Source organism: Oncorhynchus mykiss, chromosome 29 (genome assembly GCF_057628025.1).
Source record: "Oncorhynchus mykiss isolate SJ-2025 chromosome 29, ASM5762802v1, whole genome shotgun sequence".
Lineage (NCBI taxonomy): Eukaryota > Metazoa > Chordata > Actinopteri > Salmoniformes > Salmonidae > Oncorhynchus > Oncorhynchus mykiss.
The window spans coordinates 17062076-17075522 of record NC_143050.1 but is presented as its reverse complement, the minus strand read 5'-3'; the positions used below and the strand labels follow the sequence as shown (position 1 = coordinate 17075522).

General features: G+C 41.3%; 1 protein-coding gene across 1 annotated transcript; it reads right to left on the bottom strand.

Annotated features, from left to right (window-relative positions):
- Window positions 1–7765: 7765 nt before the first annotated feature.
- Window positions 7766–8832, bottom strand: LOC149970377 (transcription factor HES-7.1-like). Its single transcript, XM_090226255.1, has 3 exons — window positions 8788–8832; window positions 8395–8490; window positions 7766–8278 (listed from the first exon to the last, which is right to left on the bottom strand). Exons 1-3 carry the CDS (start codon window positions 8830–8832, stop codon window positions 7766–7768), a joined length of 654 nt encoding a protein of 217 aa, XP_090082381.1.
- Window positions 8833–13447: the final 4615 nt, after the last annotated feature.

The following is a 13447-nucleotide window of genomic DNA, read 5'->3' as shown; positions in this document are numbered from 1 at the left end:
GTGTGAGATACACGCCATTCATAACAAAACTCAAAGAAGTAGAAAGGGGAGCCAGAGAGTCCAGCCTCCTTCCTGATTGGAGCACAGCCCAATCCCAGATGCAACTGACATTTAACGCAATTACTAACTTCAATCATTTTCACTAAAATACATTTTTAAATGCCCTTATTTCACAAGAATAATTGACTTATCATGTGATTCTTCAAGCTCGTAAAGCAAAGAGGTTACTGTACAAAGTGTGATGATGTCAATGGCTCATCTCATATCAACAACGCCATACTGCAGAGCACAGCACAATCACACTATCAACATGTAGGCTCTATGACCTGACATGGAATCGGTATTAAAAGTGACCTCACCTTTCTCACAGAGATGCCCAGCTCTAACTGACTGTTAATGGGGTCATGCCAACAGGGGTCATGGCCTGGGGTGTTGACATCTTTTGCTGGGGATTACAACGTGTGTACCACCAAGCTGAGTGAAACCACTATGAAATACCAGCCTATAGCTGCGTTTACACAGGCAGCTCAATTCTGATATTTTTTTCACAAATTGGTCTTTTGTCCAATCAGATCATCTCTTTTGCCAGTAATTGTGCAAAATATCCCAATTGGGTTGCCTGTGTAAACGCAGCCATACATACAGGCTCATTCAACCTATGCACATTATTGAAGAAAAAAACTCAAAAAAAGAATGTTTTTCTGGTCCTTGTAGAGTTTTGTCTCCCCCCTGTGTTCATTTAGGATAACAACCAGTGTGTTGTCCCCATGGATACTGACTTATAAACAACACAGCTGTGAAGTTGTCTTGAAGTTCGATGTTCGCTTAACATTCCCATCTAATAAATATAACAAACGAACACCAGCACATGGAATGGTGGGATCATAGCTGCTTTTAGCAACGCGGGTGTATGTAATACACTAGTGTTGCTCCCCATTGTAGCCCATTTGGGTTGCACAAAAACATTCCACGAGAAGCCAAAAGTTAAATCAAATGAAATATAAATTTAGTGTGTCGGTCGGCAGGACGTTTGGTGATTATGACGAGGGAATATGAATAAATGTTCTAAAAACAGAATGGGGTATTGTGTGTAGGCCAGTGACACAAAATCTATATTTAATCCATTTTAAATTCAGGCTGTAACACAAGAAAATGTGAAAAAAAATCTAGGGGTGTGAATACTTTCTGAAGACACTGTGGAGGCCTGAGGGTGTTACTGGACTGACAGTGACAGGTTCAAATCCCATTTGGGCTAACCACTGAATTCACTACACCGGTGTCACAAGTGGGGTTTTCCTCTATCTGTCCATTTACAATTAGAGATGAGAATGCAATGACATTTATTATTTATCTATCCGGGTACTCAATAGAGGCTGTAGATATACCATACCTGCTCTCACAGACTCCAAAACAATCTCTACACAATGGTCTCAGCTTGGGTAAGACTTTAGTTGTGAATGCAATTATATTTTTGTAAAAATTGTTATTCATTAAAAAAAACATTCCATTGGAATATAAACGTATTAGCAAATAAACAATTTCCTGTTATGAAACCATTTAGACCTATATCCATGGTCCATAGTCAAGTTTATACGTGGCATTTTTCTCTGGAAAAGTTGCCAATTGCATTTTTAACCGGGTTGAAAAGCACGCGCCAAAGCAACCTCTACTCACCTACGTCGCAGTGGCCTTCTTCCGGAGTTCAAAACCGTTCATTGCAATGGAAACACGAATCTCAGGCGAGAAACTATGATTTATTGAGGTCAGGTTCTGGTCAAAATTCCGACTGAAAAGGGTGTTGACTTTGCGATGCAAAGCTCACCCGTGGCTCAACCACCTGTTAGCTCTAGTCTACAGCAGCGTGGAGTGGGACATCAAAGCAAATCCAATCCAGAGACACTTCTCACCTTTATGTCACAAGTGTGCGTTTTGGCGACGTTAGTATTTCCATTTGTGCCCATATCGTTTTAGTCAATAGTATGCTAATTGATTTTCAAGGTTAGCCCTAGAACTAGACTATAGGCTACCAATGACCTTAAAGGCCTACCCACACAAATATTTGCGCGCACCTATAACAATAAACTGAGAGCAGAAAATCCGGAAAACATTTTTGGGGCAAATATTTCAATTATTTCAACTTTTAAAATAAGACAGGTTAAGTTAAGTTCATTACGCGACGCGTCACCTATGTTCCATGGGATCAGTTACATATAACTCCATGTGAGATCGCTCCTACTGTGCCAAACAAGTTAAAACATCCCTTGACAGACAACACATAAGAAGGCTAAATGCATCCTACATTACCTGTCGTTGTTTTATTGTCTTGGGACCATGATGAGGACAGGTCCGCCACTCCGCGTTACATGAGCTTGCAAATGATCCTTTCACATATAGGGCCTAGGTTCAACAAAGAAAAGCGTCTGCACCCTGAATCCTTTGAACTTACCTTTTGAATTTTCTCACAACAGCCAAATAAATGTCAGAGCGCGTGGCAATTAAACACTTAACGTTTGTGGACGCGTGCCATTTGCCAGCAACTCCATGGACCTACAGTGCAATTTAAAATTGCCTAAAATGTTTCGAATATCTTATCTAAGTCTAGTGCCTTCATTGTGAGTATGACTGAATTTAACTGTGAAAGCATCGGAGGCAAATCAACACAACTTAATGAGACTAAGTTAGGCCTTTCTTTCTTCGGGCTCCCGAGTGGCGGAGCGGTCTTGAGCACTGCGTCTCAATGCTAGTGGCGTCACTACAGACACCCTGGTTCGCTTCCAGGCTGTATTCCACGCTTCCAGGCTGGACGATTGAGGCCTAGGGTTTAGCCGGTGTAGGCCGTCATTGTAAATAACAATTTGTCCTTTAACTGACATTCAGTAATTAAATAAAGCATAAAAAAATAAATCTAGTCTTACTTCTTCAACATATGTGACCATAGATAGTGTGAAGATAATGTTGATAATAGCATTTTGTGCTCAAGTTTTTAAAGGTCTATAATAATCTAATCAAATCAAATATATTTATATAGCCCTTCTTACATCAGCTGATATCTCAAAGTGCTGTACAGAAACCCAGCCTAAAACCCCAAACAGCAAGCAATGCAGGTGTAGAAGCACGGTGGCTAGGAAAAACTCCCTAGAAAGGCCAAAACCTAGGAAGAAACCTAGAGAGGAACCAGGCTATGAGGGGTAGACAGTCCTCTTCTGGCTTTGCCGGGTGGAGATTATAACAGAACATGGCCAAGATGTTCAAATGTTCATAAATGACCAATGTGGTCAAATAATAATAATCACAGTAGTTGTCGAGGGTGCAGCAAGTCAGCACCTCAGGAGCAAATGTCAGTTGGCTTTTCATAGCCGATCATTAAGAGCATCTCTTCCGCTCCTGCTGTCTCTAGAGAGTTGAAAACAGCAGGTCTGGGACAGGTAGCACGTCCGGTGAACAGGTCAGGGTTCCATAGCCGATCATTCAGAGTATCTCTTCCGCTCCTGCTGTCTCTAGAGAGTTGAAAACAGCAGGTCTGGGACAGGTAGCACGTCCGGTGAACAGGTCAGGGTTCCATAGCCGATCATTCAGAGTATCTCTTCCGCTCCTGCTGTCTCTAGAGAGTTGAAAACAGCAGGTCTGGGACAGGTAGCACGTCCGGTGAACAGGTCAGAGTTCCATAGCCGATCATTCAGAGTATCTCTTCCGCTCCTGCTGTCTCTAGAGAGTTGAAAACAGCAGGTCTGGGACAGGTAGCACGTCCGGTGAACAGGTCAGGGTTCCATAGCCGATCATTCAGAGTATCTCTTCCGCTCCTGCTGTCTCTAGAGAGTTGAAAACAGCAGGTCTGGGACAGGTAGCACGTCCGGTGAACAGGTCAGGGTTCCATAGCCGATCATTAAGAGTATCTCTTCCGCTCCTGCTGTCTCTAGAGAGTTGAAAACAGCAGGTCTGGGACAGGTAGCACGTCCGGTGAACAGGTCAGGGTTCCATAGCCGATCATTCAGAGTATCTCTTCCGCTCCTGCTGTCTCTAGAGAGTTGAAAACAGCAGGTCTGGGACAGGTAGCACGTCCGGTGAACAGGTCAGGGTTCCATAGCTTTTATTTTTCTGTTGAACATCAATAAAACAAACGGACATACTGGTAAATATTTAATCAAGGAATGGTTTTTATTTGGTAATAACATAGGAAAATGCTCTAAGAATAAATTAATGTGCAAAATAGACTAGATAAATATGACAGAATAATATAACTTATGCATAGTACATATTGTGATGGTGGAGTCAATATTTACAGAATGTACATTTGCTGCTCTGCTAGATCAGGGCCAAGGCCCCCACACAGACTGGCTGCCTGGGAGGTTCTGGGATTGGGCTTCTTTGTCAGCGTGTCTGTGTGGCAGCTGGGGAAGCTTGGGATCTCCATGTCGGAGTGGAGCTCTGTGAGCATGAGACAGATGTCTCCTGTAGACTTCACAAAGCTGTTGTCTGTAGTGGGACTCCTGTATCTTCATCAGGTGTGAGGACTGGTGGCACATTGTATTGGGCAGATATGTGACTTCGGTGTTCATACAGGCATGGCTGTTCAGCCGAGCAGAGAAAGTAGAGTTCAGTGCTGCCTCCAGCTGCAGGCCCTCCTCTTCCTGCCCCAGGGAGTGTGCAGCTCTCTGCAGGCAGCCTGAGAAGCCATCCTTCACCTTTCTTCCTGTCCACATCTCCAGTGTTCTGGAGAAAGAGAACAGTGTGTTCCAGGATCTCAGCTTTCTCAACTCTACGCTGAGTCACCCTGTTGGAGAGAAAGAGAGGGCAGATTAATGCACAGTCATGCTACACTTCTCAGATGAGCTGACACCTGTATGAGCTGCATTTAGAGCAGAGTCAAGTTAGAGGTGAACTTCATACCTGAAGTAGTGGTCCCTGCAGCAGCAGGGTTCTCAGGCTCTCCAGACTGTGATTCATTCTCTCTCTCCGACGTCTCTCCACCTGAGGCTTGAGGAGCTACAAGAGAAAGAAGAAAGGAGATCAGACCAGGGAGATTAGACCAGTGTCTCTGGTAAACCAGTGTGTCTGAAACAGTCACTTTGTACTACAGTAAGGGCTCCTAAAACCTAAATCTATGTACATGGTAGGACTAGTTACTTTGGTACATTTTAGGAACACATTGTTATTCCAATATCAGTCAACAAGCTGACAACAAAATAGGCCTACATGTTTTAGTTAAAATCGATTTTGATTGACTAATATGTATTGCAGATATACTGATAAATATAATCACAACAAAGGTTAAATTCTTAACATTCTGACAATTTTCCTATTCTCTTTTTCCCCAAGTGGTTTCGTGTTTGTTAATCAACAAGCGGCTGTTGTCCTTCATCCAGAGGTCAGAGAATGTCCAGATGTAAATAATCAAGAAGAACAGTAGTATTTCTCTGTGCTGTGTCACTGAATCTAGCATTCTGTCTCTGAACGACTTTTAAGTCCATAGGAATACGAGGTGACTTTGTACTCCTCCCATTGCCACCGGTAGCCGAACCCTGAGCTTCCCGGCACACGCCTTGTACTGTTGAAATACAGTAGAGTAGCCTGTATAAGTTATAAATGTCATACAAAGTGAATTCGTGGAAGTCAGGATAGTCTTAAGGAGGATAAATAGCATAATGGGGTGTACCAATCTGTAGGCCTATTGAAACATGGCCAATGTAACCCAGTGAAGTGATGAAAGTAGTTGGTTTAAGTTAGTTTGACACAGATCATTGTCATGCTTTCTCACGGTGTCCCAGGTTTAACAACTTGTATATCAAATAGGACCTCATGGTGCTTCCGTAGAATCCATCACATCCGCAGTAAAACCCCTGGGCACGTGTGTTAAAGCGCTAACAAAAGGCACGCGTATTGTAATTATAACAATGGAGGTGTAGGCGAGAGTCGACGAGTCTCCAGTGTGACACGGATTTACAAATGAATTAAGTGACACCTCAGCCTCTCAAACACAGACAGGCACACGCACAGCCACAAGGTATTGCCCATTCCAATTGGCACAACCTTTTACGCACAGAACCAACAGGCGCTTCTGACTTTGTTAGTGGATGAATATTGCTTTAATACAATTGATTATTACACTATTATTTAGATTTAATTATATTGTTATATTAGCCTATGTTAATTAACATTTCAGAGGTCAATGTGTGCGCGTGAGAACTGGGAACCTGGGAATGCTCCACCAGGCAGTCGGTGGCGATATTTGCCTAATGATGTACAATTTCTAACAGGTAATAAAGAACAAACTGTTGTCTATCCTACACCTTTTCCCAAGGGAACAATCTCAGGACAATTTCCCAGTGTATCACATCAGGGACCATATATGATTTTGGTCTCCTCATTTTCTTGGCTTGTCAATATAACTATTTCAGGTTAAAGGTTATATAAAAAAAATGCGGCCATATTGAGCCACATGCTGTACAAGGTACTTCGTCTGATAAAGGTAGTGTGAATTTATAATATTGTTGGAATTAGTTGAGATTCCATCACAGAACATTCTAATAACCGAATAATATGGTGATGTGATATAGATAAATATATATCCTGTTTAAGAAATATGTATTCCGTTCCAGACTTAAATTAATCGGATCTAGTCAGACTATTTTTAATAGCCACATATTGTAATTGTACTGATGATGAACCACATTTGTTAAATATTATTAGCTCAGACTTACTAATATTAATTCATGTTAATTACGTTGGAAATTCGCTTTCAGACTATAGGTTACTCTCGATATTTGAGAGTAAATCGTTCTATAGTTGTAAACGTTCCTTACACCAAGGCTGTCCTACTGCTGTTTTATGCATAATTTGTTATAAAACCTATATAAAATATACTTCGGATAAGAAAATACGTTTTTTTCAATTAAGGAAAAATAAATATTTTACCATGAACCTCTGATCAAAATACTGTGAATGAATAATCCATTCCAAATTCCAAGAAGTAGAGGAGGACATCGTTTTTGTCTAATGTCGAGAGAAACCCCCTTGTTTCCGTCATTCCGCATTCTCTTGTGTTGTAAAAAAAGGCCCTAAAAACCTTCGTTTGAGTTTGAAGTGTGATTGGAGGTCGCTGTCTCTGAACCCTTTGCTCTTCTTGACCAGGAGGTAACAGGTGTTAAAGCGCGTGGTCTCTTCGCACCTTTGACTTAAACACACACATGCCAGCTATCAATGAAATGAAAATCTATGAAAACTTTGCAGTACTTTTAACTGGCATCAGAACGTGACACCTTGAGTTGTTTGAATGGTAAATAAGTAATTTAATTATTGAATGTCTGACTAGAAAGCAGATGACAACAATAACCAAAAACAAATTTGACACTTTAATACATTACGGATTAAGATACCATTGAGACAATGTTTTTAAAGGAATGTGTTTTATTTGTATTTCAACATACAGGCCTATACATCTGGAAAAACAAAGGAACAAGTCCCAGAATAAATTAATGTGCAAAAATAGACGAGATATCAGAGTACTACAACTTATACATAGTACATGTTATAATACTAAAGTATAGGGAAATTGTACAATATTTCAAATTGATATTTTCTTTGAAGTACAACATTGTCATATCACTGAAAATCTATGGAGTCTCTGAGTCAGGTGTTCACAACACTGCATAAATTAATAACAACATAGCAACCTCAGCAGCAAAGGATGTGGCATCCTGGTTATCAGTTCATAGGATATTAGAGTTGTTTTACAGTTCAATATCCCAATGCCGGCTCCTCTGCTAGGTCAAGGCCAAGGCCTCCACACAGACTGGCTGCCTGGGAGGTTCTGGGATTGGGCTTCTTTGTCAGCGTGTCTGTGGGGCAGCTGGGGAGGTTTGGGATCTCCATGTCGGAGTGGAGCTCTGTGAGCATAAGACAGATGTCTCCTGTAGACTTCACAAAGCTGTTGTCTGTAGTGGGACTCCTGTATCTTCATCAGGTGTGAGGACTGGTGGCACGTTGTGCTGGGCAGAGAGTTGGAAGAGTGGGCTTTAGCCAGAACTTCGGTGTTCATACAGGCATGGCTGTTCAGCCGAGCAGAGAAAGTAGAGTTCAGTGCTGCCTCTAACTGCAGGCCCTCCCCTTCCTGCCCCAGGAAGTGTGCAGCTCTCTGCAGGCAGCCTGAGAAGCCATCTTGGAAGGAATGTTGATTTTCTCCATCTTCACCTTTCTTCCTGTCCCCGTCTCCAGTGTTCTGGAGAAAGAGAACAGTGTGTTCCAGGATCTCAGCTTTCTCCACTCTACGCTGAGTCACACCCTGTTGGAGAGAAAGAGAGGGCAGATTAATGCACAGTCATGCTATACTTCTCAGAGGAGCTGACACCTGTATGAGCTGCATTTAGAGCAGAGTCAAGTTAGAGGTGAACTTCATACCTGAAGTAGTGGTCCCTGCAGCAGCAGGGTTCTCAGGCTCTCCAGACTGTGATTCATTCTCTCTCTCCGACGTCTCTCCACCTGAGGCTTGAGGAGCTACAAGAGAAAGAAGAAAGGAGATCAGACCAGGGAGATTAGACCAGTGTCTCTGGTAAACCAGTGTGTCTGAAACAGTCACTTTGTACAACAGTAAGGGCTCCTAAAACCTAAATCTATATACATGGTAGGACTAGTTACATAAGTACATTTTAGGAACACATTGTTATTCCAATATCAGTCAACAAGCTAACAACAAAATAGGCCTACATGTTTTAGGTAAAATCTATTTTCATTGACTAATATCTATTATAGATATACTGATGAATATAATCACTTCAAAGGATCAAATCTCACCTTTCTGTAAATTTTCCTGTTCTCTTTTTCCCCAAGTGGTTTCATCTTTGTTAATCAACAAGCTGCTTTACTCTTAACGAGCATATTCATCAAGAGGTCAGAGAATGTCCAGATGTAAATAATCAAGAAGAACAGTAGTATTTCTCTGTGCTGTGTCTCTGAAGAAGAATCACAATATGGCATTTCTGTCTCTGGACGACTTTTAAATCGTTAGGAATACGAGATGACTTTGGACTCCTCCCATTGCCACCGGTGGCCAATCCCTGAGCTTTCCCGCGCCTTGTACTGTTGAAATACAGTAGAGTAGCCTTTACAAGTTATAAATGTCATACAAAGTGAATTCATAGAAGACGTCAAGATAGTCATAAGGAGGGTAAATAGTATAATGGGGTGTAAAACATGTAGGCCTATTGAAATGGACTGATGGCCAATGTTACCCAGTGAAGTGTTGAGAGCTGTTGGTTAAAATGATTTCGACACAGCTCATTGTCGTGCTTTCCCGAGTTTAACAATCAGTATATCAAAGAGGACCACATGGCGCTTGGGTACAAGCCATCACATCCGCAGTAACACCCGCGGGCATGTGTTTGAAAGCACTAACCAAAGTTGTAATTATTACAAGTGAGGTGTAGGCGAGAGTCGACCAGTCTCCAGTGTGACACGGATTTACAAATGAATTAAGTGACACCTCAGTCTCTTAAATACAGACAGAAACACGCACAGCCAAAATAAATTGCACATTCCGATTGTGACAACATTTTACGCACAGACCCAACACGCGTTTCTGACTTGTTAGTGGATCAATATTGCTTTAATAGAATTGACTATTACATAGATAATATCATTTTGATTTAATTATATTGTAATATTAGCCTATGTTAATGAACATTTCAGAGGTCAACATGTGCGCGTGAGAACTTGGGAGCCTGGGAATGCACTAGACATTCGATGGCGGCTTTCATTAAATTATGTACGAATTCTAACAGGTAATGAAGAACAAACTGTTGTCTATCCTATCCCTTTTCCCAAGATAAATGATCTCAGGACAATTTCCCAGTGTTTCTCATCAGGGACCAAAGATTAATTTGGTCTCCTCATTTTCTTGGCTTGTCAAATAATTATTTCAGGATAATAGTTGTAAAAAATGGGGACTATATTGAGCCACGTGCTGTAAATGGTACTTCGTCTTATAAAGTTAGAGTAAATTAACAATATTTTTGAGGTTATTGTGGTCACGTGTGGCTAAATTGATAGAGAATGGCGTTTGCAATGCGAAGGTTGCTGGTTCGATTCTCACGGGGACTTGTGTTCAAAAATATGACAATGTATTCACTCACTATTGTAAGGCGCTGTGGATATGAGTGTTGGGTAAATTCCATCACAGAACATTTCTAATAACCGAATCATTTGGTGATATAAATAACTAGCCATCCTGTCTAAGAAATGTGACTTCTGTCCCAGACTTAAATTAATAAGATCTGTTCAGATTACTTATTTATTACCACTTTTAATAGGCACACATTGTTATTTACTGATGATGAACCACATTTCTTAAATATTATTAGCGTAGTCTTACAAATATTAATGAATGTTAATTACATTGGTAGATGCTTCTAGACTGTAGTCTAGTCTCGATTTTTGACAGCAAATCATTCAATATTTGTAAACTCTCCTTAAACCAAGGCTGTCCCCGGCAGGTTTAGGAATCATTTGTTATAAAGCCTGCATATCATAGCCCTATGAAAGAAGACAACATCCGCTGAGAAACATCTCATTTTGTACCATGAACCTCTGAACAAATGACTGTGGATGAATGATCCGTTCCAATACCCCAAGGAGAAGACGAATGCATCATTCGTGTATGTTTGAGAATGTCAAGAGAAGCTCCTTGTTTCCAGCAGATGGAATCCTCTCGGGATATAGAAAGGCCCTACAAATCTTCCTTTGAATTTGAGGTGTGATTGAAGGTTACTGTCACGTAGCTCTTTGATGTTCATGCCCGAACAACTTGAGGTGTTAAAGCGCGTGGTCTCTACGCACCTTTGACCAGCTATCAATGAAATGCAGATCTATGATAACTTTGAAATACTTTTAACTGGCATAAGAACGTGCCAAGACACCTTGAGTTAGTTGAATGGTAAATAAGTCATTTAATTATTGATTGTCTTCCTTGAGAAAGCAGATGACAACAATAACCAAAAACAAATTTGACACTTTAATACATTACGGATTAAGATACCATTGAGACAATGTTTTTAAAGGAATGTGTTTTATTTGTATTTCAACATACAGGCCTATATATCTGGAAAAACATAGGAACAAGTCCCAGAATAAATTAATGTGCAAAAATAGACAAGATATCAGAGTACTACAACGTATACATAGTACATGTTATAATACTAAAGTATAGAGAAATTGTACAATATTTATAATGTATATATTATTTGCAGTACAACATTGTCATATCACTGAAAATCTATGGAGTCCCTGAGTCAGGTGTTCACAACACTGCATAAATTAATAATTCCATAGCAACCTCAGCAGAAAAGGATCTGGCATCCTGGTTATCAGTTCATATGATATTAGAGTTGTTTTACAGTTAAATATCCCAATGCAGGCTCCTCTGCTAGGTCAAGGCCAAGGCCTCCACACAGACTGGCTGCCTGGGAGGTTCTGGGATTGGGCTTCTTTGTCAGCGTGTCTGTGGGGCAGCTGGGGAGGTTTGGGATCTCCATGTTGGAGTGGAGCTCTGTGAGCATGAGACAGATGTCTCCTGTAGACTTCACAAAGCTGTTGTCTGTAGTGGGACTCCTGTATCTTCATCAGGTATGAGGACTGGTGGCACATTGTATTGGGCAGAGAGATGGAAGAGTGGGCTTTAGCCAGATCAGCCGAGCAGAGAAAGTAGAGTTCAGTGCTGCCTCTAGCTGCAGGCCCTCCTCTTCCTGGCCCAGGAAGTGTGCAGCTCTCTGCAGACTGCCTGAGAAACCATCCTGGAAGGGATGTTGCTTTTCTCCATCTTCACCTTTCTTCCTGTCCACATCTCCAGTGTTCTGGAGAAAGAGAACAGTGTGTTCCAGGATCTCAGCTTTCTCCACTCTACGCTGAGTCACCCTGTTGGAGAGAAAGAGAGGGCAGATTAATGCACAGTCATGCTATACTTCTCAGATGAGCTGACACCTGTATGAGCTGCATTTAGAGCAGAGTCAAGTTAGAGGTGAACTTCATACCTGAAGTAGTGTTCCCTGCAGCAGCAGGGTTCTCAGGCTCTCCAGACTGTGATTCATTCTCTCTCTCCGACGTCTCTCCACCTGAGGCTTGAGGAGCTACAAGAGAAAGAAGAAAGGAGATCAGACCAGGGAGATTAGACCAGTGTCTCTGGTAAACCAGTGTGTCTGAAACAGTCACTTTGTACAACAGTAAGGGCTCCTAAAACCTAAATCTATGTACATGGTAGGACTAGTTACTTTGGTACATTTTAGGAACACATTGTTATTCCAATATCAGTCAACAAGCTGACAACAAAATAGGCCTACATGTTTTAGGTAAAATCTATTTTGATTGACTAATATGTATTGCAGATATACTGATAAATATAATCACAACAAAGGTTAAATTCTTAACATTCTGACAATTTTCCTGTTCTCTTTTTCCCCAAGTGGTTTCGTGTTTGTTAATCAACAAGCGGCTGTTGTCCTTCATCCAGAGGTCAGAGAATGTCCAGATGTAAATAATCAAGAAGAACAGTAGTATTTCTCTGTGCTGTGTCACTGAATCTAGCATTCTGTCTCTGAACGACTTTTAAGTCCATAGGAATACGAGGTGACTTTGTACTCCTCCCATTGCCACCGGTAGCCGAACCCTGAGCTTCCCGGCACACGCCTTGTACTGTTGAAATACAGTAGAGTAGCCTGTATTAGTTATAAATGTCATACAAAGTGAATTCGTGGAAGTCAGGATAGTCTTAAGGAGGATAAATAGCATAATGGGGTGTACCAATCTGTAGGCCTATTGAAACATGGCCAATGTAACCCAGTGAAGTGATGAAGGTAGTTGGTTTAAGTTAGTTTGACACAGATCATTGTCATGCTTTCTCACGGTGTCCCAGGTTTAACAACTTGTATATCAAATAGGACCTCATGGTGCTTCCGTAGAATCCATCACATCCGCAGTAAAACCCCTGGGCACGTGTGTTAAAGCGCTAACAAAAGGCACGCGTATTGTAATTATAACAATGGAGGTGTAGGCGAGAGTCGACGAGTCTCCAGTGTGACACGGATTTACAAATGAATTAAGTGACACCTCAGCCTCTCAAACACAGACAGGCACACGCACAGCCACAAGGTATTGCCCATTCCAATTGGCACAACCTTTTACGCACAGAACCAACAGGCGCTTCTGACTTTGTTAGTGGATGAATATTGCTTTAATACAATTGATTATTACACTATTATTTAGATTTAATTATATTGTTATATTAGCCTATGTTAATTAACATTTCAGAGGTCAATGTGTGCGCGTGAGAACTGGGAACCTGGGAATGCTCCACCAGGCAGTCGGTGGCGATATTTGCCTAATGATGTACAATTTCTAACAGGTAATAAAGAACAAACTGTTGTCTATCCTACACCTTTTCCCAAGGGAACAATCTCAGGACAAT